This window comes from Sceloporus undulatus, chromosome 2, assembly GCF_019175285.1.
Source record: "Sceloporus undulatus isolate JIND9_A2432 ecotype Alabama chromosome 2, SceUnd_v1.1, whole genome shotgun sequence".
NCBI lineage: Eukaryota > Metazoa > Chordata > Lepidosauria > Squamata > Phrynosomatidae > Sceloporus > Sceloporus undulatus.
The window spans coordinates 148,343,189-148,367,800 of record NC_056523.1 but is presented as its reverse complement, the minus strand read 5'-3'; the positions used below and the strand labels follow the sequence as shown (position 1 = coordinate 148,367,800).

General features: G+C 46.9%; 1 protein-coding gene across 4 annotated transcripts in view; it reads left to right on the top strand.

Annotated features, from left to right (window-relative positions):
• BAHCC1 (BAH domain and coiled-coil containing 1) overlaps positions 1-24,612 on the top strand; it is a 52,757-nt gene that overhangs the window by 5,080 nt on the left and 23,065 nt on the right. For 2 of the 4 annotated variants that reach the window (XM_042450313.1, XM_042450315.1), the window contains exons 4-14: positions 2,725-2,847; positions 3,257-4,945; positions 7,208-7,313; positions 7,878-8,086; positions 9,345-9,503; positions 9,695-9,918; positions 12,653-12,968; positions 13,722-14,423; positions 18,391-18,590; positions 19,178-19,314; positions 19,623-19,748. In XM_042450313.1, the coding sequence (XP_042306247.1) occupies positions 2,725-2,847; positions 3,257-4,945; positions 7,208-7,313; positions 7,878-8,086; positions 9,345-9,503; positions 9,695-9,918; positions 12,653-12,968; positions 13,722-14,423; positions 18,391-18,590; positions 19,178-19,314; positions 19,623-19,748 (3,991 nt within the window). The remainder of the gene's footprint in view (positions 1-2,724; positions 2,848-3,256; positions 4,946-7,207; positions 7,314-7,877; positions 8,087-9,344; positions 9,504-9,694; positions 9,919-12,652; positions 12,969-13,721; positions 14,424-18,390; positions 18,591-19,177; positions 19,315-19,622; positions 19,749-24,612) is intronic. The other 2 variants (XM_042450314.1, XM_042450316.1) reach the window with 1 other exon arrangement.

Here is a 24,612-nt window from a genome sequence, read left to right as displayed (position 1 = left end):
CAAGAAAAGCCCTGTCATTTTGCTTCACCATTACTTGGGGCACCTCAAGAAAAACCAGCACCCAGCAGCTAGGCTCTCAAGAGGCAGCTCTTTCCAACTACTCCCATGTACCATTCCAGCTGTGCTGGGCTGCTGGCCTTGTCCCCCTCCAAATAACCTTGTTCTTCATGGATACTTCCCTGCTTCCCTCTCTCTCCACTATGGTGACTGCCTCTTGCTGTGCCCTTCCTCCCTCCCCGACATCCTCCCTCCCTGTGAGAGGCAGAAAGTTAAAGTGTGAGAGGCAAGGTGCTGCTGGCACTGTGCCCTGGCAGCCAGCCTGACTGCTAGTTTGAATGGCTGCCAGCTGGCTTCCGGCATGCCGGGGCTGCTGGGGGTGGGGTGCAGGCAAAGCTGTCGGCATCATGCTGACAGGCGGCCGGTCCAGGGTGTGTGTGTGTGTGTATGGGGGGGGAGCAAGAGGGCTGAAAGTGCTGGTGTGTGGCTGACTAGGGAGATTAGTTGGGCAGACATAGGGAGGGCCAGCTTCCTCTTATGAAGAACCATAGGGAGGAGTGGAGTAGACAATGGGGACACTCAGACACGGGTCTGGTGACAACGCTTGGGCCTGAGCCTGGGCAGCTCTGAGTCACAAATGGAAGGAAAGAAGTCCCTGTGTTAGCCTCCCCCTTGCAACATAAAACAGAGGAAGGAAGCGGGAGGAAAAAAAATAAAGAAAAAGAAAAGTGGCAGCACCTTTTAAGACTTACTGGGTTTTATTTTTGCATTAACTTTTGTGGCTAGAAGCCCACTTATATCTTTGCCTATGGTACAAAGTGATAATGTATGTTCAGCTACCTGAGCATTGATTATCATTCTGTGGTGCATCCAAAGAAGTGGGTTTATATGCATGAAAGCTCACGTGAAAATAAAAACCAGTAAGTCTTAAAAGTGAGGCTACTTTTTTCTTTTTTCCCTTTCCCCTTCCATACCATGCAAACATATATGTGTGTGTGTTTGTGGAGCTAGCAGGTATAGTAGTTTCAGTCTTGGACTATGTCTCTTGGAGACCAGGGTTTGAATCCCTGATCAGATATGTAAACTCATTGGGTGACCTTGGCCAAGTCACACTCTCTCAGCCTCGGGGTGGCAGTGGCAAACCTTTGAACAAATCTTGCTGAGAAAACCCCATAATACGTTCAGCTTAGGGTCATCATAAGTTAGAAATGACCTGAAGGCAAACAACACACACATTTATAAGGCAAACTCTTTGGTTCCTATGTTTAAGGCTTTACCCTCTATTAGAAGGTCACCCATATACCCACCAGTGTTGTTCAGCACCTAAAAATATGACCCATTCTGTTTCTCTCAATGTATGTCTCTGTTATTTCCCCATTTAATAAGACTTTTTTTTCCTGGAAGATTTCTATAATTTATCACAGAATGTGTTTCTGTAATATAATTTTGTGTTGGTTTCTCAGTTTGTTGGCTTGTTAGCTCAATTTTACCAATATTATCCCATCTTTTTAGCCATTCTTATAGTATGGCATCTTCCTTTGCATTTTAACTAGAGACAATTTCAGTTTCTGAAGTGGTAGAACAGTTGAGCACTTTCATATTTTTTAAAGCTGCTCTAGTTCTTTTTTTGCCACTTTTAAAATGCATATTGATGACCTAGTGTTTACAATATTTGTTAGCTGAATCATCAAGTCCTCTTGTTTTACAAATGAGGGAGCTGACTTTCGCCTATGACTGAGGTATTTATTTGAACTCAGTCTGTGGAAGAATTAGGAATTAAATCCAAGTCCCCTGAGCTTTAGGAACCAAAACCCACAGCTAGTGTTTGTGGAGGCCACATTTGGCCATTCTGGTAATGCTCACCTTGGCAGCCATCTAAGTACTTGGTTATGCCCTGCATTCCTCCAACTAAAATCCTTAGTGGCACCACTTGACACTTGACCCAGACACAGACTGGCAGGAGTCCAGGAGGATACTGTCCTAGTGAAGGTTGTAAAGTTAATAGCTGTAAGTAGGTTTCATCCTCCTGTGCAAACATGGAGTCAGGGATACAGTAGCAGCCCCAGATTATTTAGAATCTTCTTTTCCATGTTAATATTTTGAAGAAACCAAGTTTTAACCTGTATGTCTATAGAGAATGTCATAGTAGGACTGAGAGAATACTTGCAACAGAGCTCAAATCCTTTTGAAAGCAGGCAGTACTCTAACTTCATGGTTTGATGCATTGCCAGAATTCACATCACTACCAATCCCAGTTAGTTCTCTCTATCCAGGCCCTCATCCCTTATCAAACCGTTTAACAAGTCATAGTTTTTGAAAACCTGAAGCTCTGAAACAATACTGTATTTGCAGGTGATTGATTTTGTATAGATTTATTCCAGTAACAGGAGTTTAGTCATTTTGGTGCAAAATTTAGACATATTCAGACACAGGAATACACACACACTCAGCACCACTCCAGGCTAACTTCCTACACTGCCAGTTTCTCTGCTGCTTGAAATGGAAGAGTTCCCCAACTGTGAATATTGGTGGTGATTAGTACCATCAGTACAAGAAGGGCTATGATAGTTTCCTTGATTCAAAGGGCTTTGAAATTGCCACAGTATTCTTACCAGTATTTCAACATAAGCATAGAGACAGAATGGGTTAAGGGACTAGCTAGTGACTTGGCTTTGTGACTACACTGTTGTGATTCTGACATTTCATTCCCCACTGTCTCTTGTTTAGCTCCAGGTTACCCAAGGTTCTCTGGGAGCTTAGCATCCACTTTTCTTCCTATGAGCCACTTGGATCACCATGGAAACAGCAATGTCCTATATGGCCAGCACCGTTTCTATGAAACCCAGAAAGGCAAGTTTGGGGGCTTGGTTGGAAGGTGTTGGTTGGAATGTGCCATCATGGGATAAAAGAACCAATGTGGAATAAAACCCACAGCAAATTGCAAAAAGAGAAAGGGAAAGGGAATAGAAAAGTGCTTGATTTCTATGACTAAAGTCTACCAGATGCCACTTCCTTTTCCTCACTACATCTTTCAGATGAGTTCCTGATATTCATCATTTTAGTTTTTGCATGAGAAGTTGCTCTGCTTTTGTACTACCTGACAATATTGCAGTATGGCAAAAAACATCTCACCTACAAGCTATTTGGGCCAGAGGCCATGGGCTGGGATATTACAAGATTTGCAATATGGGCTGCAATGTCTGCTAGGGCAAATGTAGAATGAGGAGATCTTTTCTAATTATTTGTCTCTTTTCTCCAGACAATTTCTATTTGCGGAACCTCCCAGCTCAGCCTACCCTGTTGTCAGCCAACCACAACTTCCCCAGCATTGCCCGGGCAGCACCTGGCCACCCAATTGGATCCTGCAGCCGGGACCGTGAGGCTGGCCATGGACAAAAGTGCCACAAGGACTATGAGCGCTTTGTGTTATCAAAAGACAAAGGGGCCAAAGGAGAGGGCAAGGAGCGGGCAGCAGATGATGAGGCTAAGGAGAGGCACAAACTGGTGATGCCGATGACCTCAGAAGGGAACTGCAAGGAGGGTGCTCCTCAGCGAGGAGGTTCTTGTGACAGCCGACCCAAGCACCTGCCCTCCTGTCTGCTAAGCTCCAAGGTATTGAATGGTGACTCAGGCAAAGCTGTTCTCCCCAGCTGTGGTGGAGGCATCCTGCCACGCCATGCAGGGGCCCAGAGCCGCTGTGCCAAGGAACTTGGACACCATGAGCCTCCCCAGTCCTACAGTGAGTGCCTGGAGCGAAGACAGATGCTGCACCACTCGGTTTCCTACACTGTCCCATCTAGTCTGCCCACTGGGCCCCCAGCCCTGAGCACAACGACTGGCAGTTTCCCCTGCCTGCAGCTTCATTCCAGTCCAGATGGGTTGTGCCCTCTGCAGGATAAAGCCGGCCGGGAGCTACGCATCAGTGGGGCCACCTTTGTGCCTTCTGTAGGCCACTTGACTGACAAGAGCCGCTCCTTCCAGGTGCCCTCTGAGCCCTGTGAGGGCAAGGAGCGCCCCCACGATGTGGGCCAAGAGCACCCACCCTCCTATGGAAACCACCCGTTCTCTCACCTCAAAGCAGAGGGCAAGGCTGAACGGCGGCTGGAATGGCCACAGAATTCCAACACTCGCCTCAAAGGCCTGGAGTACCTGAACAACACTGGGTCAGACGGCCATTTTGGTAGCTTGCCCCATCAACCTAAGAGTGGGCACTTTGAGATGGTGCCACCTCAGGACTGTGCCCGCCCCAGCCCTCAAGAGACACTGTGTAAACTCAGCCAGTCCTGCTGCACTTTAGACAAGGCCCCCAAGGAGCCGCCAACGCCCAGCACCCAGAAAGTGGCTCGCATTCGCCACCAGCAGCACTTGCAGACGGACATGGAACAGACAGGTGCCCACACAGAGTCAAAGCGCAAATCAATGGAGCTCAGCTCTCTAGGCTACAACGGACCACCACACTTGCCCCCGTGGCCAGTGCAGGGCCAGGGGCCCCCTTTGTCTATGGCAGAGGAAAGGAAAGGTGCCTACCTGGACCCTTTTAGCACCACCCTGCAGCAGGCAGCACTCATGACCCAGGGCTCAGTGCTCACCCAGGAAATGCAGACTCCCCCCGATGAGGTGTCAGCCATGAAAAACCTGCTGAAATACAGTAACCAAGCACTTATTGTGGGCCAGAAAGCTCCTTTCGTGGGGCTGGGCAGCCTCAAGGGCAGCTGTGCCCACCAAGATGGAGGCAAATTCCTGGGAGCCAAAGGACAGCAGGAGCTGGAACGACCTGATTGTGCCCGCAGTAGGGACCATGAGCTGGGTCATGGGGATGGTGAGGTGCGCCAGCCTCCTGTGGGCATTGCGGTGGCTGTAGCTCGTCAGAAGGACACCCTGAATCGGCCTGAGCCAGCGTATGGGTCCAGCTCCAGTCGGCAGGGCCGGGCTGCTATGGGCCTCAAAGGTAATGGGTGTGATGTGGCAAGGATCCATATTCCCATGTGGGTTTTAAAAAACATCAGTCTGTTCCCAGCATTTTCTTCATTTTCTTCTAAGAAATATGACCTGAGGTGCCCACCTCCTTCTCTAGAGAGAGAGGTCTCTAGTCTCCCTCCTTCTTCATGCACTGGCCACATGAAAGAGCCTTCACAAGTTGAAGAGACCGTGAAAAAACATCTAGAGGTGGGTGCGTGGGACAGGGATGGGGAGTTGCATGGTGTCAGAGGTGAGGGCCTTTTTCAGATCATGGAGCCCCTTTAATAGAATCATACAGTTGGAAGAGACAAGGGCCATCCAGTCCAACCCCTTGCTATGCAGGAAGACACAGTCAAAGCACCCCCAACAGATGGCCTCTGGAGTTTATCAAACAGGAGGGATTCCATGCAAAAATGGAATGTAAAGTAAAAAAAACCCCAAAAAACGCAAAAGCAGATTTATTATCAGACAATACCTGAGTTAACCCAAACTTAACCTGAACAGAAAGTAGAAAAGGGCAATTGGTTTTCAGACGACATCACTGTTAAGATGCATTAACGCAACTTAACATGACAAATGTGACATGAGCTTCTTTCTCCTCACCTTCCCACCCGTGCCCTCTGTTCTGGTAGTCAAGGTCTGCTGTCTCAGCCCAGGATTTTCTCTGCCCCATCCCGGATTCGTCCCTTTTCACTTGGTCCCCCCAGGGACGTAGCCAAGGGGGGGGGGTGTTCTTGGGGTCCAGACCCCCCCTTCCATTAGAAAAATGAATGGTGTGTGCTGCTGCACCACCGCACTCAAGCCCCATTATAATGGTGGCACTTAGTCTGGACCCCCCCTTCCTAAAATCCTAGCTACGTCCCTGCTCCCCCTCATTTCTGGAACCTCCTTCCCCCACGAGTACAGGTCATCTCTTCTTTAACTAGTTTTAAAACTGAGTTGAAGACTATATTGTTGAGGGAAGCATTCCCAGGCATCCTGTGATTATTATTTGACGCTTGATATTTTACACTTGATGTTTTTAATTTGTTGCCTGCTTAGTTTATCAACGACTCCTATCATCTATTATTATGTATTATTTTATATGTATATTGGCGGGATACAAACCGCTATATAGTACGTATTGTATACGTATTAGGGTTAGGAAGGAGCGGTGCTTCCGCAACCCTAGTACGTATACAATACGTACAAGATGGCGGCGCCCCTTCTACATGGGCGCCGCCATCTTTACGTACTGGACGCATAGCGTCTAGACGTGTCGCGGCGCCTATGACATCGCGAATGCGCCAGCGGCGCCTCACGACATCATCATGCGCCGCGGAAAGAAGCTCCGAAATGGAGCTTCTTTTTTGCTCCGCGCAGGAGCCACGCGGTTTGGCTGCTGCGGCTCCCGCGTGGAGCAAATGGCGCCGGCGGGGGACGGCCGCAAAGCGGCGGTTTGTATCCCGCCATTGTTCTCATTTTGTAGAATGTAAAATGTACGCCATAGGCAGGTTTCTTTTTGTCTATTTTATTTATTGTATGTACAGCGCTGTGTAACTCTACAGCGCTATATAAATAAAGTTGTTGTTATTGTTGTTGTTGTTATTATTATTATTATTATTATTAGCCTGGCTAGACAGTAATCAAAACATGATTATTTTTACTTCTGGAAAATCCCGAAAGTAAAAAGAATTGTGTTTTGTCAACTTTCTAGCCAGTTTAATGTTGTGTTAGCCCCAACGTGTCTGAAAATCAATTGTGCTTTTGTGTGTCTTCTTAGGAATTTTTTTTTTGTGGGGGGGAGGTTAAATCCTGTTTTAAATCCTGTTTCTACATGGGATGCCTCCTGCATGATAAACTCTTCTATTTATATACCTTCAGCCACTGATTGGATGTAAAAGAGGGTTCAGTGAGTCTGGAGTCTGATAACTGAGTCCTAGCTTCCCTTTCTCTCATAAGGCCTCACATACCAGCATTTACCACATGGCTTGCAACCCAGCTCTTCAAACTCAGCGAAAGTTCCTCAAATGGGACTTCTTTCCTTGCCTTATTTTAGTTGCAACTCCCACTGAGCTGCACAGAGCAGGAGATGATGAATTCCATTGTGCTGTGACCTCTTTCCTAGGGCCTTTTTCTCCTTCATTTCCTGCCCCTATTTGTGTCCCCAGGAGAAAGGCTAGGTCTTAGAGTAGTCCTCCTGTATGTGCTGCCAGAAGGTGTGATTAATCTTGCTTTTTAATTTTTTTTTCTCCTACTCTGTTTCTCTTAGCTGGTGCAGCACGGCCTGTGCATGTCATCGACCTGGATGCTGAAGAGGAGCGGAGCCGACTGTGTGAGGAGCGCCTAGGCCTCGCAGGGAGAGACCTTCTGCTCCAGTAAGAGCCATTTGAACTACATGGATTGGGAAGGGTGCAGGCATAAAAGAATATTGAGCTGCAGAAGTACTTAGTGTTAAGGCAGGAGTGACCTCTTGAAGGCACACAAAGCATCTCAGAAGGATGGCTGTGGGGCTGGTTATTTTGGTGAATTCAATTTTGGGATGGCATTGTTTGGGTGGCAGGTAGTAAAGGGTTTTTTATCCACTGGTCTAATGATGGCCTTAGGATGGACCTGTCCTTATGAGAGCCAGCCACCTTGTTTTTCTGAGATCCTGCCACTTCCTTACTGTGAAGCCTGAAGACCATAAGGAAATAATTGTGTGATACTGCTACTGTTATTATATAATATGATGTTTTATTTGTATTTTAGCAGAAGGAGGGAGGTCTAGGGGATTGGGTTCATGTTACTACTGTTTTTAAATATTATACTGGGCTGTTGTTACCCGCCTAGATCCTTGAAAGGGAAAGGTGGGATATAAATAACAACAACAACAACAATAATAGTACTTTGTTCCAGCTTACCTGCCTTTGTTTTATCTATTTTTTTAAAAAATCTGTCAGGGATAACAAAGATCTAGTGGAATTTGCCCGCATCCACCCATCAAGCAGCTGCCCTGGGGACCTCACCCCTCACCTGATGATTGCAGGCAGTTCATCATTGCAGACCAGCCAGTTGGGAGGAGACCCAGCAGCTCACACCCATCCAGCTCATGCACACTGGTTGCCCCGGACACGCAGCCCTTCGATCTGGATGGGTGGACACTCATACGGTCAGTATAGTCAGAGCTAAGGTGTACTTCATAGTCTGCACTGAAACAGAAGCCTCAGCTGGGCCTTGACTGCAGGCATCTGGTCTCCTTATCCTTGATGTGGTTCTCTCCAGAGTTACTGCTTTCTACCCTGATGTCCAGCAGTTTCAGTTTCTGTCCTTTCTTCCCTGTTAGACCTTCTATGTCTTTTCCTTCACTTCTTGTCCCACCAATCACACTTCGCAACTGGTGCACATTTATTGTTGCTTCTTCCCATGTTTGAGTGGATCACAATAAGATATGTGGGACTCACACAAAGCTCCAAGTTTCATTGCTTTGAGGACCAAAGGCAACCCTGCTACCCAGAATGATAAGTGTGTGGGGATGCTTCACATGTTACAAAACACCAAAGTTAAAAATAGTTACATATCAGTGACACAAATCTATGCAGTTAAAGCTCCTCCATACAAGCACACAATATCTTTTGTAAACATTGCAGTATGAATGGTGGGCCAATCTCACAATTCAGTCTCACAATTCAGTCCTTACAGCTGTTTCAGACCAGGGACAGACCTTCCTTCTAAGGCTGTTATTTGTTGCCAGGTAGAATCAAAAACCACCTCTATATATCCCTTGCCCAAGGGAACCCTATGAAAAATTCAGGGGGTCTACATAAGGCAACAGGCATAAGTTGACTTGAAAGCAAGTACACACACATAATCAGATGGAGGTAACAGCTGCATCAATTCCCCTTATTTCTCAGGGCTGCCTAATTTCCCTATACTGTACATAAAAGAACTCTAGAGCCAGTGTGATGTAGTGGTTTCAGTGCTGGACTTTGGCTCTGGAGATCAGGGTTTGAATGTTTATTCAGCCATGAAACTTCACCCTTGGCAGGTCACACTCTCTCAGCCTTAGAGAGAATCAAAGGCAAACCCCCTTCTGAACAAATCTTGGTTTGCTTTAGGGTAATTGTATGTTGGAAATGACTTCAAGGCACATAGGAACAACAACAAATGGTCTTTTTGTGGTAAAATAGCATGTATGGCATGCTGTCCCATGTGGTAAATGCACATGTATGTATTTTGCCATGAGTACATGGTGTTACATAAAAAGTTCCCTTAAAGGGTGTGTGAGCGGGAGAGGTGTGGACATGAAAAGCATGACCTTCCTCTGTAATTCCCTTCTCATTATGCCAGAGAATACAGGATTGTTGTGAGTGTACATAGAGTTGGGCTTTCTCTCCATCTCAACTGTGTTCTCTTTCCCAATTCTCCAGGCATCGGGCACCCTGCTCTGCATCAAAACCTACCACCTGGCTTCCCAGCTTCTATGCCTAGTGCCATGCAACCAGTCTTCCCTCTGTCGCAAGAACCACCTGCACAGCTAGTCATCCTACCATCTGAACCTCCAACCCATGGTGCCCCCCACACACTGGGTAAGTAGCAGTAGAAAGGGATTGGCAAGAATACCCCTGCCACCACTGCCATAGATATGCTAACAGGAATAATATGTATTGGACTGCCTCTCTGATGAGAGGAGACAGGTGTGGCTCTCTAGGACGGGAATCAGGGAGGCCTTTCTTGGCTGGCTTTATTTATCTCTCTGATTAACCTTCCTATCTCTCAGCAGCTGAGGTGATGGATCAGGCATCAATTTGGCCACCCATGTATCCTAGCCGTGGGCCTGGCTCTCACCTGCAGCATACAGGGCAACTCCCTGTCTATTCCCGCTCCCAGTTCCTGCGTCAGCAAGAACTCTATGCCCTGCAGCAACAGCAGCAGCAGCAGCAACAACAACAACAACAGCGTGTAGCACAAGCCCTGGAAGTGCAGCAGCACTCACACAGCCAGGTAAGAGAGTAAACAGAGGGCATCACCAATGTGGCCCCTATTAACTGGAAAAACAAGGTCACTTATTGGAAGAAGAACCCTTTGTGTTTTGGAAGCCATGGCAAGCCAGAGTGCTGGGAATCACATGATAATCTAATATTTCCCTCTACGTTAGGAGAAGGGAATCTTTTTTTTTAGGGAAAAGGACTTTATTCCAACTTGAGAATGGCCCTGGGATTGTGAAGAGGCCTGTGTATAAGCAGTGGGTAGCACTGAGAGGGTGGGAACAAGGGTGGAGGCAAGATAGATAAAGCAAAGTGGATAGGGTCAGATGTATCCAGTCTCAGCATTTTCCTAACAAGCACTGCTTAATTGTAGACATGTCTGCTGAGGAGTAAGCCCCCTGTGTAGCAGTTTTTTGCCTGCAAAGCTCAGTTCTGTTCCATGTAGCTCAACAAGAAAGCCTGGACCACCCATATAGCCTGTTTTAATATAGATCAGCCTATGGATTCCAGACCACAGGGTGACACACATGCAAAGCTAAGTGCATTGCAAAAAGGTGACTGCTCTGCTCCAGATGTCTCATCCAAGGAAGCCAAACCACATATAGCAGGAAAGGCATGCTCACATATGTACACACACCATGTATGTGTGCACTCTCTCACTCACTCACACACACACACACACTCTCATTCACTTTCAAAAGATTTTCTACTCAGCCCAACTAAGAGCAATCCTGTCCTGATGCTTGTCCAGATCATGACTGAGAGTGAAAGTTATCTTCTGAGTCATCTCAAAGGAAGTTATATTGGCTACACATCCAAGCTAGTCAACATCCTGCTTCTAAATGCATGGTAGGGGTAATGATGGAAACCAATATCATAAGTGGAAGAACACTTGCTGACTCCAAAGGGTCATGATCAGGGCTTTGTGTGTGTTGCGATTTCTGTGCAAGCACAAAAGGAAGTGCCAAGTGTTATGCTGTGGCTAGACTTCAGTTTTTCCTGAAATTTAGTTTCCCAAAATTAGGTACAGAGATGATTTCCAAACAGTGTGAGGTTGTTGCCTGGTGAAGCCTTAAAAGTGGCTGTATAAGATTTCCTGTATTCAGAGAACCAGGGTTTCTGCAGTTCAGAAATGTCCTTCCATTCCCCACCCTAAGACACTATATACATTATGGAAATTCAGCAGACAATCATCTTTCAATTTTAGGTAATGAAGTTACAGAACTCAACTTTTAATGGTGCTGAATGTGAGTTGCTTTTGGCTAGAATTCTGATTGCTTATTTTTAAACAAAGAGCACTCCTTAGTCCATAGTGATACAAAATCCTACAATAGGAAAAGCAAAATAGTTTTCCTCTCAAGTGTGTTCATCTCTTCCATGAACCCACACTGTGGCTCTTCTCATCCACTCTGTAGAACAATGGAGCACAAGTACCTGGCATTAGGGGACTGCATTGGCCCATCGTGGGGTTCTGGAGGAAACCCCCCCCCCCATTTTCACCTCATTTCCCAAAATTTTGTCTGAAACATTTTTAAAAGCAAAAAGTACCCCTCAAAACCTTTGAGGCTGGCTATTTGATCCCACTTTTTATGCTGTGTATGGACCTTATCTGACGAGGCACTTACCGCTGCACAAATATTGCCCAAACGTTGCTGAAGTGTGGCAGAAGCGGCAGAGTTGTGATTGTCCATTGCGCTTCTAAAGTGTAATTGAAGCTTCCTGCTTTCCTTCCATTGTGGAATCGTTCACAGAGAAGCCAGGAGGAGCCATTTTGTTAATAACGGGATATCCCTTTATTAACAAAATGGCTCCTCCTGGCTTCTCCGCAAAAGATTCCACAATGGAAGGAAAGCAGAAAGCCTCAATTACACTTTAGGAGCGCAACAGATGACCACACCTCTGATGCTTCTGCAACACTTCAGCAGCATTTGGGCAACGTTTGTGCAGTGGTAAGTGCCTCGTCTAATAAGGTCCTATGTGTATGTGTGGCTGAATTGTTTTAGGACCATACAAGTCCTAAACTTCTGGTTTTGAAAAAAGACCTATACTGGCCTAAAATAGACATGAATATATAGTCAATCACTTGGCCATTTTTGGCTGGCAACTGACATGATTCATCACTTTTGGTGGAAAAGACTTTCCAGACAAACATTTTGGGGAGAGGATGGGGGAAGCAGAGATGGTGGGGGAAGCCTCACTTGCCCACCTCTGAAATAAAGGGCCACTCATTCAGCCTCAGCCTGACCAGATCAGGATGGGAGCTGAACACTGGTGCTCCAACAAAGGCACATCAAGGTAAAAATGTGAACCAGAAACACCAAAATGCTTGATGACTGTTAGTACCTTAAACTATAAAGCATTAGGGACATTTAGAAGTCGAATACACACTTGCTGACAGTTTCACCATCAGACTTAAATGATTTTCTGAGAGACTGGCAGACCTTGGAAAAATTACTTTTTAGACTGCCCTTCCCAAAGTGACCATGCCAGCTGGTGGATTCTGGAAAATGTAGTCAAAACAAAAGCAATACAGTGGGCCCTTTGTATATGCAAAGTTCTGGACTTCATCAACCCCCACATATGGGAAAAAACACGGGACCTCAAGTCCCATTGATTTTAGTGGTGGCACAATTCTGCGTGTGCAGGGGCACACACGCCATTTTATCCCCACAGGTATGTATGGGGCGGGTGGACTGTATATCCAGGCTCTGGAGACAGCTTGTTGACCATCCACCTCTTCCATCTTTCAGAGGAAGCCTGAAGAGCCACCCCCAGAACTGGAGATGCCTGGCCCTGAGAAGCCACTCAAACCATCCCACAAAGCAGTTGCCTTAAATGCTCCCCCAAAGGGCCTGTCACCATCAGCTGCCTGCTCAGCCAAGCTCTCTCCATGCTGCCACCCACCTAAATGTCCTGCTCCCTGCACTTTACCTGTCTGTCCTGCTGTGGTGCCACGCTCACCTGCTGTAAGTCCAGTGCCCTCACAGAACTCCACGGGTCCTGAAATGGAGGACAAGCAGCCTGAGGGGCAGCCAGCCCAGGACTACCCCAAATCACTGGAACCAGGTAGACATTCATGCCAGGGTTCAATACGTGGAAGAGAAGGTGGCATTCACAAACGCATGTCATGGCTGCAAGAGCTCAGTCAGTGTGCCTTTCTAAGGGAATTCAATATTGATATAAAAATTGCTACCAGCTTCTGACTTGAGCTTCCTTTTACTAATAACTGAGAGGATATTGGATATTGGACTTGCTTGAGGCACCATGGTTTGATGCCATCATGTTATTTGGAATCCAGTACTGCACAGAATATGACAAGCATATTCAAAATCCTATAGCAAATCAGGTTTCTAGATCTCATAGTGGTACAGAAATAATTGAGGTTATGGAAAACAACTACCAAAAGCTAAAGATGAGTCAGAAAGAAATCTGGAGTTGGTAAATGTCAGATTTCTACTGCTCAGGATCAAGAGCTTAGCCTCACTTAGTCCCTGTCCTTCCTGCAGCCATTTCATCCCAGTACTTTGTACCATTTTTTCTCAGGCAGTTTGCAAAAGACAAAACTTTTCAAATATTCAAAAATGAATACAATGATTTGAATTTGTTATAATCACAGAATGTGGGAGCCTTCACACACTATACAAAAAGAAGGGTGTAAAAACTTGGGGCCAGATTATATGGCTCAGAGATGCCCCCTTTTTGCATTTTGATAGATAACTTTGTGTGGTTTAGAGAGCCTAAGGTGACCTGAACTCAGTAGGCAGTGTGGTTTCCCCCTTTTGCTGTGGCTTATCTCAGGGCTTGTTTTTCTCCTTTCAGATCTTCCCCCTGGTTATTCCTACCCTGTGGCTGGCTTGGGCTATGCATCGCCATTACCCCTGGACCCAGCTGATCCTGACACTATGCAAACTGTCTCCACAGCAGCTGAGCCTGAACAGTCACGCACCTTCCCACCAGAGCAAGAGCCACGCCGCGAGACAGAAGCCAGCCCACCCAGTGGGGCTGGGGACATTGAAGTAGAGCCCTCTCTCCCTCCCCCTCATCTCCTTGTGCACCCCCAAAGGCCCAGCCCCACAAACTTGGCCAAGGAGACCCCTTATTGCTCCCTGCTGGTCGGGGATGGCCGAGATGTCTTGGACTCTGCCTCACAAGAACATCAGGAAGATCCCAGAACAGATGCTCCCCTTCCAGGGCCTTCCCCTGAGGTGATGGCTGTGGAGGGGAGCCCGGTTGCAACACTGGAAGATGGCTGCCAGGAGGATGAGAGTGATGCTGATTCACCTGATGCCTCCTCACCGCAGACTGACGTGCAGGTGGCGCCATATGGCCTGGATGCCCTGATAGCTGCCAGCATTGACCTGGGCGAACTCCCAGCCCTGGAATCTCCTCTTCCCTCTCCATCTCCTGTGCCACTCCTCCCCTCGCCCTCTCCATGGAGCTCAGGGATTCCTGGCATTGCCCTGCTCAGTGAACTGGCTGAACTGGAACTCCGTCGGCAGCACTGTGACACCACCCCGCATGGTAAGGATGCAAGGGGCTATCTTGTCACTTTGTCCTGTCCTTCCCACTGAGGCTGTGAGTTTCAAGGGGGAGGCAGGGATTAGTGGTTATTTTGGTGCCTTTTCACCCATTTTGTTGGTGTGTCTCCTTCAGTGAAAGGAAGCAACCTATCAAGGGGTGGCTCCTCCCAGCTGAGTCGGAGGTAGGACCAAATACCTAATGGTTCTAATATCTGTCCCTGCCTTCCAGACTAACCAGCAGGGAATTCATCACCACTTTTGTGCCCATTGTAGGGACTCAGCTAGGAGGCAACAGTGACTAAAGAAACAAACATGAAAATGTGTGCATGATGGGAAGATTGTCCTATGTCTGTAGAAGCAGAAACCCTGGAGTCTTTCCTCAGACCTTGAGGGAAAGTATGTCAATGTTTTACCTTTGACAAATATCGCAGGTGTATTGGCATTCTTGCTAGGTCCTTTTTCCCTGCTCTGTTCCAACAGCCTGTGTAGTGTTGTCTTTAACAGCTGGTGATCAGCTTCATTCTCATGAATGCTATGCATCTCCCTGCCTCCCCCTCCACTACCCAGACTACCCTGTCCAAAGGCATAGAATCAGTGAGTAAGGAATGAACCTCAGAAGCTGTCTAGTGCTAATCCTTGATGATGTAGGAAATCCAAGGTTTCCCACCAGGCAGTGGAAGGCCAAGGACTGTCAGAAAATCCACCACTTGTCCTCATTCATTCCTCACCTTGTTTGCAGCTGGTAGAAAGGTAATCACTCTCCTGTTTCATCTGTGACTCCTTATTCTGTTGATGTAAATATGAGAATTGGACTTGCAATTGTCCATTGGCAATCCCCACCTGCCCTGCCTTGACAAACAGATTGAATAAGCTGAAATAATACATCTGATTCTTTTCTGTCCAGAACTTCTATCTTCCTAGTATTCTCCTCTCCTTTCCACAAAGAAGCTATCTTCTTCACAAACAGCCCTGCAGGGCTACACACCTCCTCTACATTAATCCAGTTTTGCCTTCAAACCCTGTGTGGGCACAGAGAATGATATCTGCAGTTCTAAAGGTCAATGAAGAGACAGCAGTCACTTTCTGAAGGCCTTGCTATTATTGTGCAGTGCATCTATATAACCCAGGCAGGAACAGGGGACTGTGGTCAGCCAACCTGTAGCTACAGGTATCTGGAACATGAGAATTATCTCTTTTGACCAAAGTTAGACCACAGACCTAACAACTCTCACCTGAGCAATTGGGAAGTGGTCATAGTAGCTGAGGGAGCCAGAGTTTTAATCCAAAAAGTTTTAAAAGCTCTTTCTAAATGCACTGTGTTGTGAACCATTGGCGGGTTACAGACGGGCAAAAAGGGGTGTATTCATGACGTCATGAAGGTAGAGCCTTCAGACGGCCCTTACCTGAATGCCGTCATGAACACGCCCCCTGCACGCCCCAAGCGGGGAGAAGCGGCATTAAAAAGGTGCTGCTTTTTTCCGCTTCTTTTTGATTTGAGGCGTACGTGCGCATCTCCGTCTGTAAGCTGCTGCACCGGTACGCCAGAATTGCCCCGCCGCAAATATAAGTTGCCCATTTAAAAGCTCCGTGTCAGCTGCGTCGCATAATGGGTCGGGGTCCGGGACATGCGTGGTTTGCAGTCAGGCTTTAATTGCAACGTCCGCTGCCATGCAGCTGTGGAAGCTGCGGCACAGCTGCGGCGCATTTTAAGTCTCGTAACCCTAACCCTAGAGCCACTTGTGTGCATGCGTTGCTAGAATCGCGGGAAGTTGTAAGTTTTGCCGGCGGATGTTTTGGTTGTAGAAAGTGATAAGGGAAAGTTTGGAATTTAAAGTGACCCCCTACACACATTCCTGCGCCATTTTCACCTAACAATAAAAAATGCTAAAACTGTAAATATTTACATATGTACAAAGGAGGTGATGGGGGATGGCAGGGGGACAGCGATGGCAGCAGAGACAGCTGTGGCTGCGTATTGCAGATTCAGCAAGAGCGCGGGGACCAAAGGAGAGGAGGCATCTATGATGCTGGTGACACTGGCAAAGTGCAAGCGGACAAGGATGCCAACACCAGCTGATCACCAGCTGGCAGGAGACCACCATTGTTCTTGGGCAGAGTGGGGGAAAAAGTTTAAAGGGGCTTGGGCACTTTAAATGTGCCCATAGGCTTTCTGCCGCCGCTGATTAGCGCTGCAGCTGCACAGCTGCGCATCCGCCAGCCGGCAAAGGAAAAAAAAGCCGCGGTTTGGGCCGCCCGTGCGGAAGCTGCCTCTCTCTTTGCGGCGTCCTCCGAGGCGGCGATATGGAAGCTACGGGTCCGAAACGGACCCAGGTGAGGCGTCTTCACTGCCCCCCATGTGGAAGCCCCAACACCTGAAGCACGCCCCCGGGGCGGGCCGTCTGGAGGCTCTGTATTCAGCTGAATACACCTCCAAGACGTCCTCCCCTGCCCGTCTGTAACCCGCCATTGGGTCTATGTTACACCTTGAGGCACCTTTTTAGTGTCACAAATCCTTAGTGTCACCAATGGAAAATGTGTATGCCTTCCACACTGAGTCTGAGAGGCAAGAACCTTTGAGACCACCACTCTATTCTCTGTGTAGAAAGCAATATGGAGAGAGGAATTATGGATCCTGAATTGTTGCCATAGGGAGATTCGGAATGGGTCTGCAAGCCTAGGAAAATCCTTGTGTTCATCTGGTAAGAGCTACCAGATATGAACACTTTCCAGTGAGAGGAAGTGTTTTGGAGTTAAGTTTGATGTCTATTGTTTCTGAATCTCTAGAGAGCAGGATACACTAGAGTGCCACATGTTTGCAAAAATCATCAGGAGGGTGAAAATAGTGAAAGTCTCCCTTTTTAAAAATAGTGTCTATACCTTTCTGTTGCCATTTTTAAGCTTTCCATTTCCTTTCTCAGCAGAGACGGGAGCTACAACAACCCATATGTGCAGATGGTTATCTGTCTGTGGCTAAGCAAAGTCTGTACTTTTCATCCATATACAAATAGTTACTGCTCACACACCAGAACTGTTCTTTACCCACAGTGAAACAGAAACCACATGCAAGAAACCACGTACATTGCTTCTTGCACGTGTGTGTAAGCCAATTCTCAGAGAGATGTGTGTGACGCACACGCACGTGCGCGCACACACACAATTTTGTCTTTGCCTTTTCTTGCCCCTTTTGTCTTCATGTCATCTCTCAGAACTCTTAAATGCGTAGCCAGATAATTATATTTCTCTTAAAACCCTCCCCTCTGAGTATGGCTTCTCCAAGAGGCCTGCTTACAGTTCTGTTGTTGCTCTGAAAGCTCCCCCCTCCCCATTATGTGCAGGCAATACTAGATCCTGGCTCCTATTTCTCGTCAAATGGCCTTGCTGTGGCCTGTGGCATCCCAATAACCTTTGCCTGGACGGACATGTTGTATGTACCTGTAGTAAGCATCATCATGTGCCCAATAGCTCTAGGCCATGGTGTTTGGAGAGTATGATGGGTGGAAGCAAAGGAGGATTAGGTCTTGTTTGCAAATGCTCCAAACTGCAGAACCTGCTGCATTAGTGACAGCAGTGCCCAGGCTAATCCCTTCTATCACAATCTTCAACCCTTCATAGCAGATATGGAAGTCAGACATGTTCAAGAAAGAGGACTTGAGTTTACCTGAAAAAAGTAGATCTGTGAGACACAGGAGTAGAAACAAAACCATGATAATTGGCTGGACCCAATTACAGGAAATAGATTTTTAGTCAAAGAGAGCACACAGTTTGCACACAGTCACGATCATAAACTCTGAGTAAGGCTAGCTCTTATGCCTAGGATGTATGCAATAGGATCTAAAGATTATGCTGGCCAGCATGTAATATAGAGTATATATGTTGTGCATTTATATCATATATGTTTATGTATATATCCTTTAAACTGTAGAAGAGAATGCTTTTTCTTCAGGAGTAAATCTTTCTTCTTTCCACAGTGCTGGATGAAGACTTGGCAGCATTCAATCTGCAAAGCTTGGCCACCCTTGCTGCTGCTTGGGCACTGGTTGAGGCTACTGGCCTGGAGAGCAGCCCGCCTGACCTCCTCAACTTAGCAGAAGCTGCACCATGTGTGGAATTGCGTCCTCGCACACAGGTCTCCCGTCGCAAATACAACTGGACCCCTAAGACCAAACCTGTAAGTATCTTGCCTCCTGGGCACTATTGATGAGCAGGCTGCTAGAGCAGACAGCCACTTCCAGAGTTCCCCTGTCCCAGCATTCCACTCTGACATGTTTCTAGTATCAACCAGACAAATCAGAAGTGTCGTATTTAGTTTCTTCTTGAGTCCTATAATACTCTGCTCTTTTATACCTGCTGCATTTTTAGCCTTCTTGTCTATGAAACTTCTTCTGATAAAAGCTCTTAGATTCTATTTCTCAGAAACTGCTCATAATTTACCCCAGATAGCTTTTTCCTCTGGGTTGTGTGTGTGGATTATTTCTTCCTCTGACCCTTCAAAACACCAAGTCTCAGTGAGTTGAGTCTATAGAAATAGTCTGTTGTAAAACACACTTTTGGTTGTTGCCACCTGAAATCAATCTTTTCAGCATGCAGGAGGGACTAGTTAGCCTTACATAGCACTTCCTTTCACTTCAGCAGTGCAGCTGCTCCTCAGGTTTGATCCACACAGGAAAAGAGAAGACACATACAATTTAGGAATGAAGCTACAGCATTGCCATTTGCTTTTGATCATGATTATTTAGTCTCCTCCCTTGCCCATAGGTTTGTCCTTTGAAAGCTGCCATTGAGAACTTGGACACACAGGAAGTAGAGATGCGTATGCGTCTAGCAGAACTGCAGCGGCGCTATAAGGACAAACAGCGGGAACTGGCCAAACTGCAGAGGAGGCATGACCATGAGTGAGTGTCTCAACGTCTTCATTATTAACATTAATTTCCTAGCAAGAGGTGTTGGGTCTGTTGTCTCGAAGGCATGCAGAAAAGGCATACTAGAGCTAAGAACAGGAGGAGGGCAAGGGTGTGAAAGAACAGCACATCTGTGGGCTGCTCTTTCTGCTGCATCTGCATTTGTACAAGAAGTTCAAAGGCCTTTTCAGTCTTGTAAACTAGGCCTGCACCACCTCTGAAAGTCTACGCAAGGCCTGTCAAATGGGAGCTGAGAAGTTCTCATCCTTTACCTAGGTGTTCATTGTGGTTTTTGCCCATAGGCGAGATGAAAGCTCCCGGAGTCCAGCTCGACGGGGACCAGGGCGACCAAGAAAACGCAAGCACTCCAGCACACTCAGCTCAGTGCGACAGGGCTCCATCAGCAAGAGTGACAACAGGAAGGTCAAGTGAGTGAACTGGCGTGACTTCTATAGGTGTGGAGTGGAGAAATGGCACTATGTGCACAACACTGCAGGCCTCCCTAGAAGTGTGTGGAGCTACTTCTTTACATTAATGGCTATGTATAGACATTATCAAGTCAAGACGATGTAGTGGTTTGTGTTGGGCTGGGATTTCCATAGACCAGAGTTCAAATGCCTGCTTAGCTATGGAAACCCACTGGGTGACTTTGGGCCAGCCATACTCTCTTGGCCTTAGAAAACAGTAGCAAAACCTCCTCTGAATAAATCTTGTCAAAAAGACCCTGTGATAGGGTCACCATAAGTCAGAAATGATTTGAAGAACAAATAGACACTACTGTGAATGCAAGTGAAGAGTAAAGGTATATAGGACACCAGCAGATCTGTTTAGTCAAATATAAGTTGCTGCCAAAAACCTGTAAAGTAGTGAGCAAGAGGGGGAGAGGGCTGACCTTTTTCTCCAACTGCTGCTTTTTCCTGTTCCTCCTTCCCCATCACTTGGATTTCGTATCTCCCAGTTATGTACTTTTCTAGCCTTAGAATGCAGCTGTGGAAGGGGGCTACAAGGAGAAATAAGTAATACTGTCTACAAATGGACATTTCAGACACTAGGACTATATTTCTGTTGTTTTTCTTTTGCCTTAGAAGCACTATGATTTTTTACATCAAGCAGAATGTGACATGTGGTACACAGTTATAATTTGTTGTGATCTTGTGTATTTGTATACTGTATTGGAAACTGTCATTACAATTGTCAAGGGGGGAAAGCCAGATCTTCCCTACCCCTACAAGACTCTGTGTTTATAGTATAATTATCACAATAAAACATTGTTAGGGGGTGGGTAGAAAAGAGAACATGGTGATAGTGTCCATGGAGTGTTCTGAGGGCCAAGTATCTTCCTGTTGTTGATGGCTACTCCTGTTACTTCCCCCCTGCCCAAGATGTGGCTGCATTTCAGCACCAAATGTTGCGATTCCTTTGAACATCAGAATGGACCTCAGGACCTGGGAGACTTACAGACCTGGAGAGATGCCTGTTTCTCTGTGCCCCCCTGCTTCATGTCTGCCTTGCCTCCTGCACCGCTCTGGGGAAAGAATTGCCCCTCTTTGAAGAGGAAGGCAGTGTTGCATAAAAGCCTCTTTATCTGTGCTGTATAAAGTCATTGGTCACGCTGCAGTGGTGTTCATTGCTGCTGGCGCTTTATGATTATCCATTAGCCGCCCGGCACAGTCATTCCCGCACTCACGGGCCCTGTATAATTGTCCTTCTCTGCTACAAATTGCCTCTCCCGGCAGGCCCATTTGCATAAATCCTCCAAGCTAGTCCAAACATGATTGGAGCACGCGTGTGTGCGCTGCATCAATCCTGATGATTTGGTAATAATAGTTAAATCTGTACTAAATGGTTCCTTCAATTAAGACAGAAGAAAAAAATTAATCTCTAGGTTTTATGTCACAAAACATTAGCAAATGTAGTGAAGGTTACAGGGGAAAAAAGCAGTTAGTGTTGGCTTTGGGTTGCAACATGGCTCCACCATATGGCTCATGGAAACCTTCCAGGGCTCACTGGAGTACTTGCTTGCCTTTTCTCCCAGTCCTTCTTGCACCATCCCCCAGCCCTATGTATGGATGTATTCTGGGGTAGGAAAAATAGAATCTGTGCTCCCTCCTCAAATCATGTAAAGCAGAGAGAATTCATGGAGAATTGAAGTCAATGGGGAATCAGTTCTTAGCTGATTTCAAATACAGTCCCAGCTTTGGTACTGCTAAACTATCCTGTGACACCAGAAGAACAATAGAGTGGAGTACAAAAAGGGCAACAGGCAGGACTGCACATGCCAATATTCTCACACTTTGCTTTTTTAAGATTACATCTACACGATACCAGAAGTCACTCCCATATCTGGTGTATTTTTAAAAGCAAACCTTAACAGTTAGGTTTTAGTTTTGAAATATATGAGTATTCCATCCTTTCAGCTCTATGACTTCCAAAATGGCCCATAATGGCATTCTAGGTTGCTTTTTTGCCTGGAAAGGAAAACTACTGGGACATAAAATTCTTCTGCTTTAGAAGAGAAACCAGTATGTATTACCAGTTTCACACAGTACTTATAAACCAAGGCCTGGACTGGGGATTGATAAACCATCATTGCCTAGGGGGCATAGACATACTGTTCTGCTGTAGTCTCTAGTTGAACATTTTGCAAGTTTTTAAAAGCACAAACTTTTTTCAAACCTGTAAAATTTGATTTGAGGGCGGACCATATTAGCAGGGAAGCAGAATGACCTTCTGTAAAGGTGGTCAGTACCAGTTCTATCATGCTTCCTTCATATTTCCCTGAAATTATCATATTCTGTATGTGGCTCCAGCTGATAGTTGTTCCCACTCCAGCCATGCTAGTGCCGCTTGTGATATGTTCACCATCCTCAGGGAACAGGGTCAAGTATGTGTTAGGGACATAGCTTCTTCTCTCTTTCCAATTCCTTAACCATTATACTTGTGGAATATTACTGCATCCATGAACTCCAAATTAAAAAGTGCCAATGGCGGGGTACAGACCGCCGCTTTGCAGCGGTCTGGCGCCGCCGCCAGAAGGTCCGCGGGGGAGCCGGAGCCTTCAAACGGCCCGACTCCCGCGCGGACCGAAAAAAGAAGCTCCAAAATGGAGCTTCTTTTTGCGTCGCGTTTGCGACGTAGCGAGGCGCCAGGGGCGCGCTCGCTACGTCAGCAGCGGTGCGACGCGTCTGGACGCTGTGCGTCCGATACGTAAAGATGGCGCCGGCCATGTAGAAAGGCCGGCGCCATCTTGTACGGACGGAGTCCGTACGAGGCCCAGGGGCGTCTAAAAGAGACGCCCCTTTTTTAAAATGGGACGTCCTCCGGACGTCCCAAAGGGCCGTCTAGAAAGCCCCTATGAAAGGTATGACCTGCTCTCATCACTGCACCAGGCTCAGAGCCAGTGATGCCTGATGCTTTTCTGTGATCTTGTAAAATGAGCTCAGTCTGCTATTCCAAAGAGCCACAAACACACACACCAACATCCAGTCACAACACTCTTCCCATGTCAAAGCAACCTTTTCCCACAGATAAAAAGGATCACAGGAAGCCTCTAAATCATGCAAGCTCCCAGAGAGAGATTGGCTTATACACCCATGATACTTGAACAGCACACCAGAATGGTGGCGTGTGCTACTTTCTGCTGGCTTCTTTACAGTGTGTCTGCCTTGTAAACCTGCCCCAGCAAACAACCGTGGCATAGGATTCCCTTTCTGTGTGCCAGGCCAAGGCTCCCAGCCATAGTGGCATCCTTTCCCTGTGTAGCAGGCAGAAGCTTTTGGCTTCCGTAAAGCAACACATGCTTATGTGGCAGCTGCAGGCCCAGCCCCTTGGCTAGCTTCCTATCAGGAACATTCCTGTCCTTTAAGCTTCCCACGCTGAGCAGAGATTCCTGCCAAGTTTGCCTCCCTTCAGCCACTCCCCGGAACTGAGCTATGGCCTTGAGCCATGGCAATTCCTGCTTGAGTATGCCGAGGCACAAATCTCCAATCTACAGTATTCTGAGGCACAAAGATTGGGTTGGGGTTTGGCCTTGGCCTGAGCTGGAGTTACTTGCCATCCATCCCTAAGCCAGCCCATTCCTCTTTCTGCCTGTCACTGTGGTCCTTTGCCTGGCTCAGGGTGCTCTGCTCCCTTCCCATCCCTCTGTTTAACCAGGGAATTCCCTCCTTCCTTTTCTGCCGCCACCATTGCTGCTGCCAGAATGGAATTTGGCACCCGCTCTGGGGTTGACTCAGGGTCAGAAGGTTGAGGTACAAGGGCGCAGCCCTGAGAGAGAGGTGTGAACAGAAGCTGTCTTGGGAAGATGGGGTTTAGGCGGCCTCAAGCCCTGGGCTGCATTCCCAGGGTGGAGCAAACAAGAGGCAGTTTCTCTGGAGCCTGGGTGCTGGAGTGGAGCAATTAGAACTAACGAGCAATGGAGATCAGAGTGGGCCGGCAGCCAGCTGTGGGGGATGGACCCAAGCCTTCAGGGAGCTAATTCATTTCATATTAACTATGCTAGGAGGAGAAGCTGTGAGAGCTTTGCCAAAGCATAGTGGAACAGATATGCTAGAAAGTGTCAAAAGGTGACCCATCCAAGATAAAGTCAGACCTAATTTGTCATTGTTGTGGGTGGGGGGAAAAGGTAAGCCTCCTCTGTTTATTTTCCATTCTGGAACCAAGCTATTTGGCACTTCTTTCCTTTTTCTCAGCATCAAGCAAGACATCCCTTCATTGCTCCTCTAAAGTGTCAGATGGATCAAATCCTAATCTCAATCTCTCCTCTAGGCTGGTTTGAACTGAATGCACACTCTACCTAAAAGGGACAGGAAGGGTTTCAAAGGGAGTTGTAATGATATACTAATTCTAGAGATTTTGGAGCTCTCATTCCACAGATTTTACCAAAACATGGTATGGAATGGAAGCATGTGAAGGAACAACCTCTAGGTACTGGGTTTTGCATATGCTGCGATTCCATGGGAACACAGAAGGAAAGCAGAAAGGGGTAAAAGGCATATAATTCAGCTTTTTGCAATTTTCAGATCCTCCTCCCCCAATTCCCCTTCCACTACTACTCCCACTATTCCTATTAGCCAAGGAAGTGCATGGGCAATGCCTGTTGGAATACCTGAAGCCAAAGATATTGCTCATTGAGAGTGGATGAAAGGTGGGCTTCCATGCCCTGTATGATTTTACATTGCTATGTATGACTAGATCAGAGGTAGGCAACCTTTTTGAGCCGGGGGCCGGGTTGCTGTCCCTCAGACAAGTGGGGGGCCGAAGCCAAAAAATAAAAATTAAATATTTTTTTTA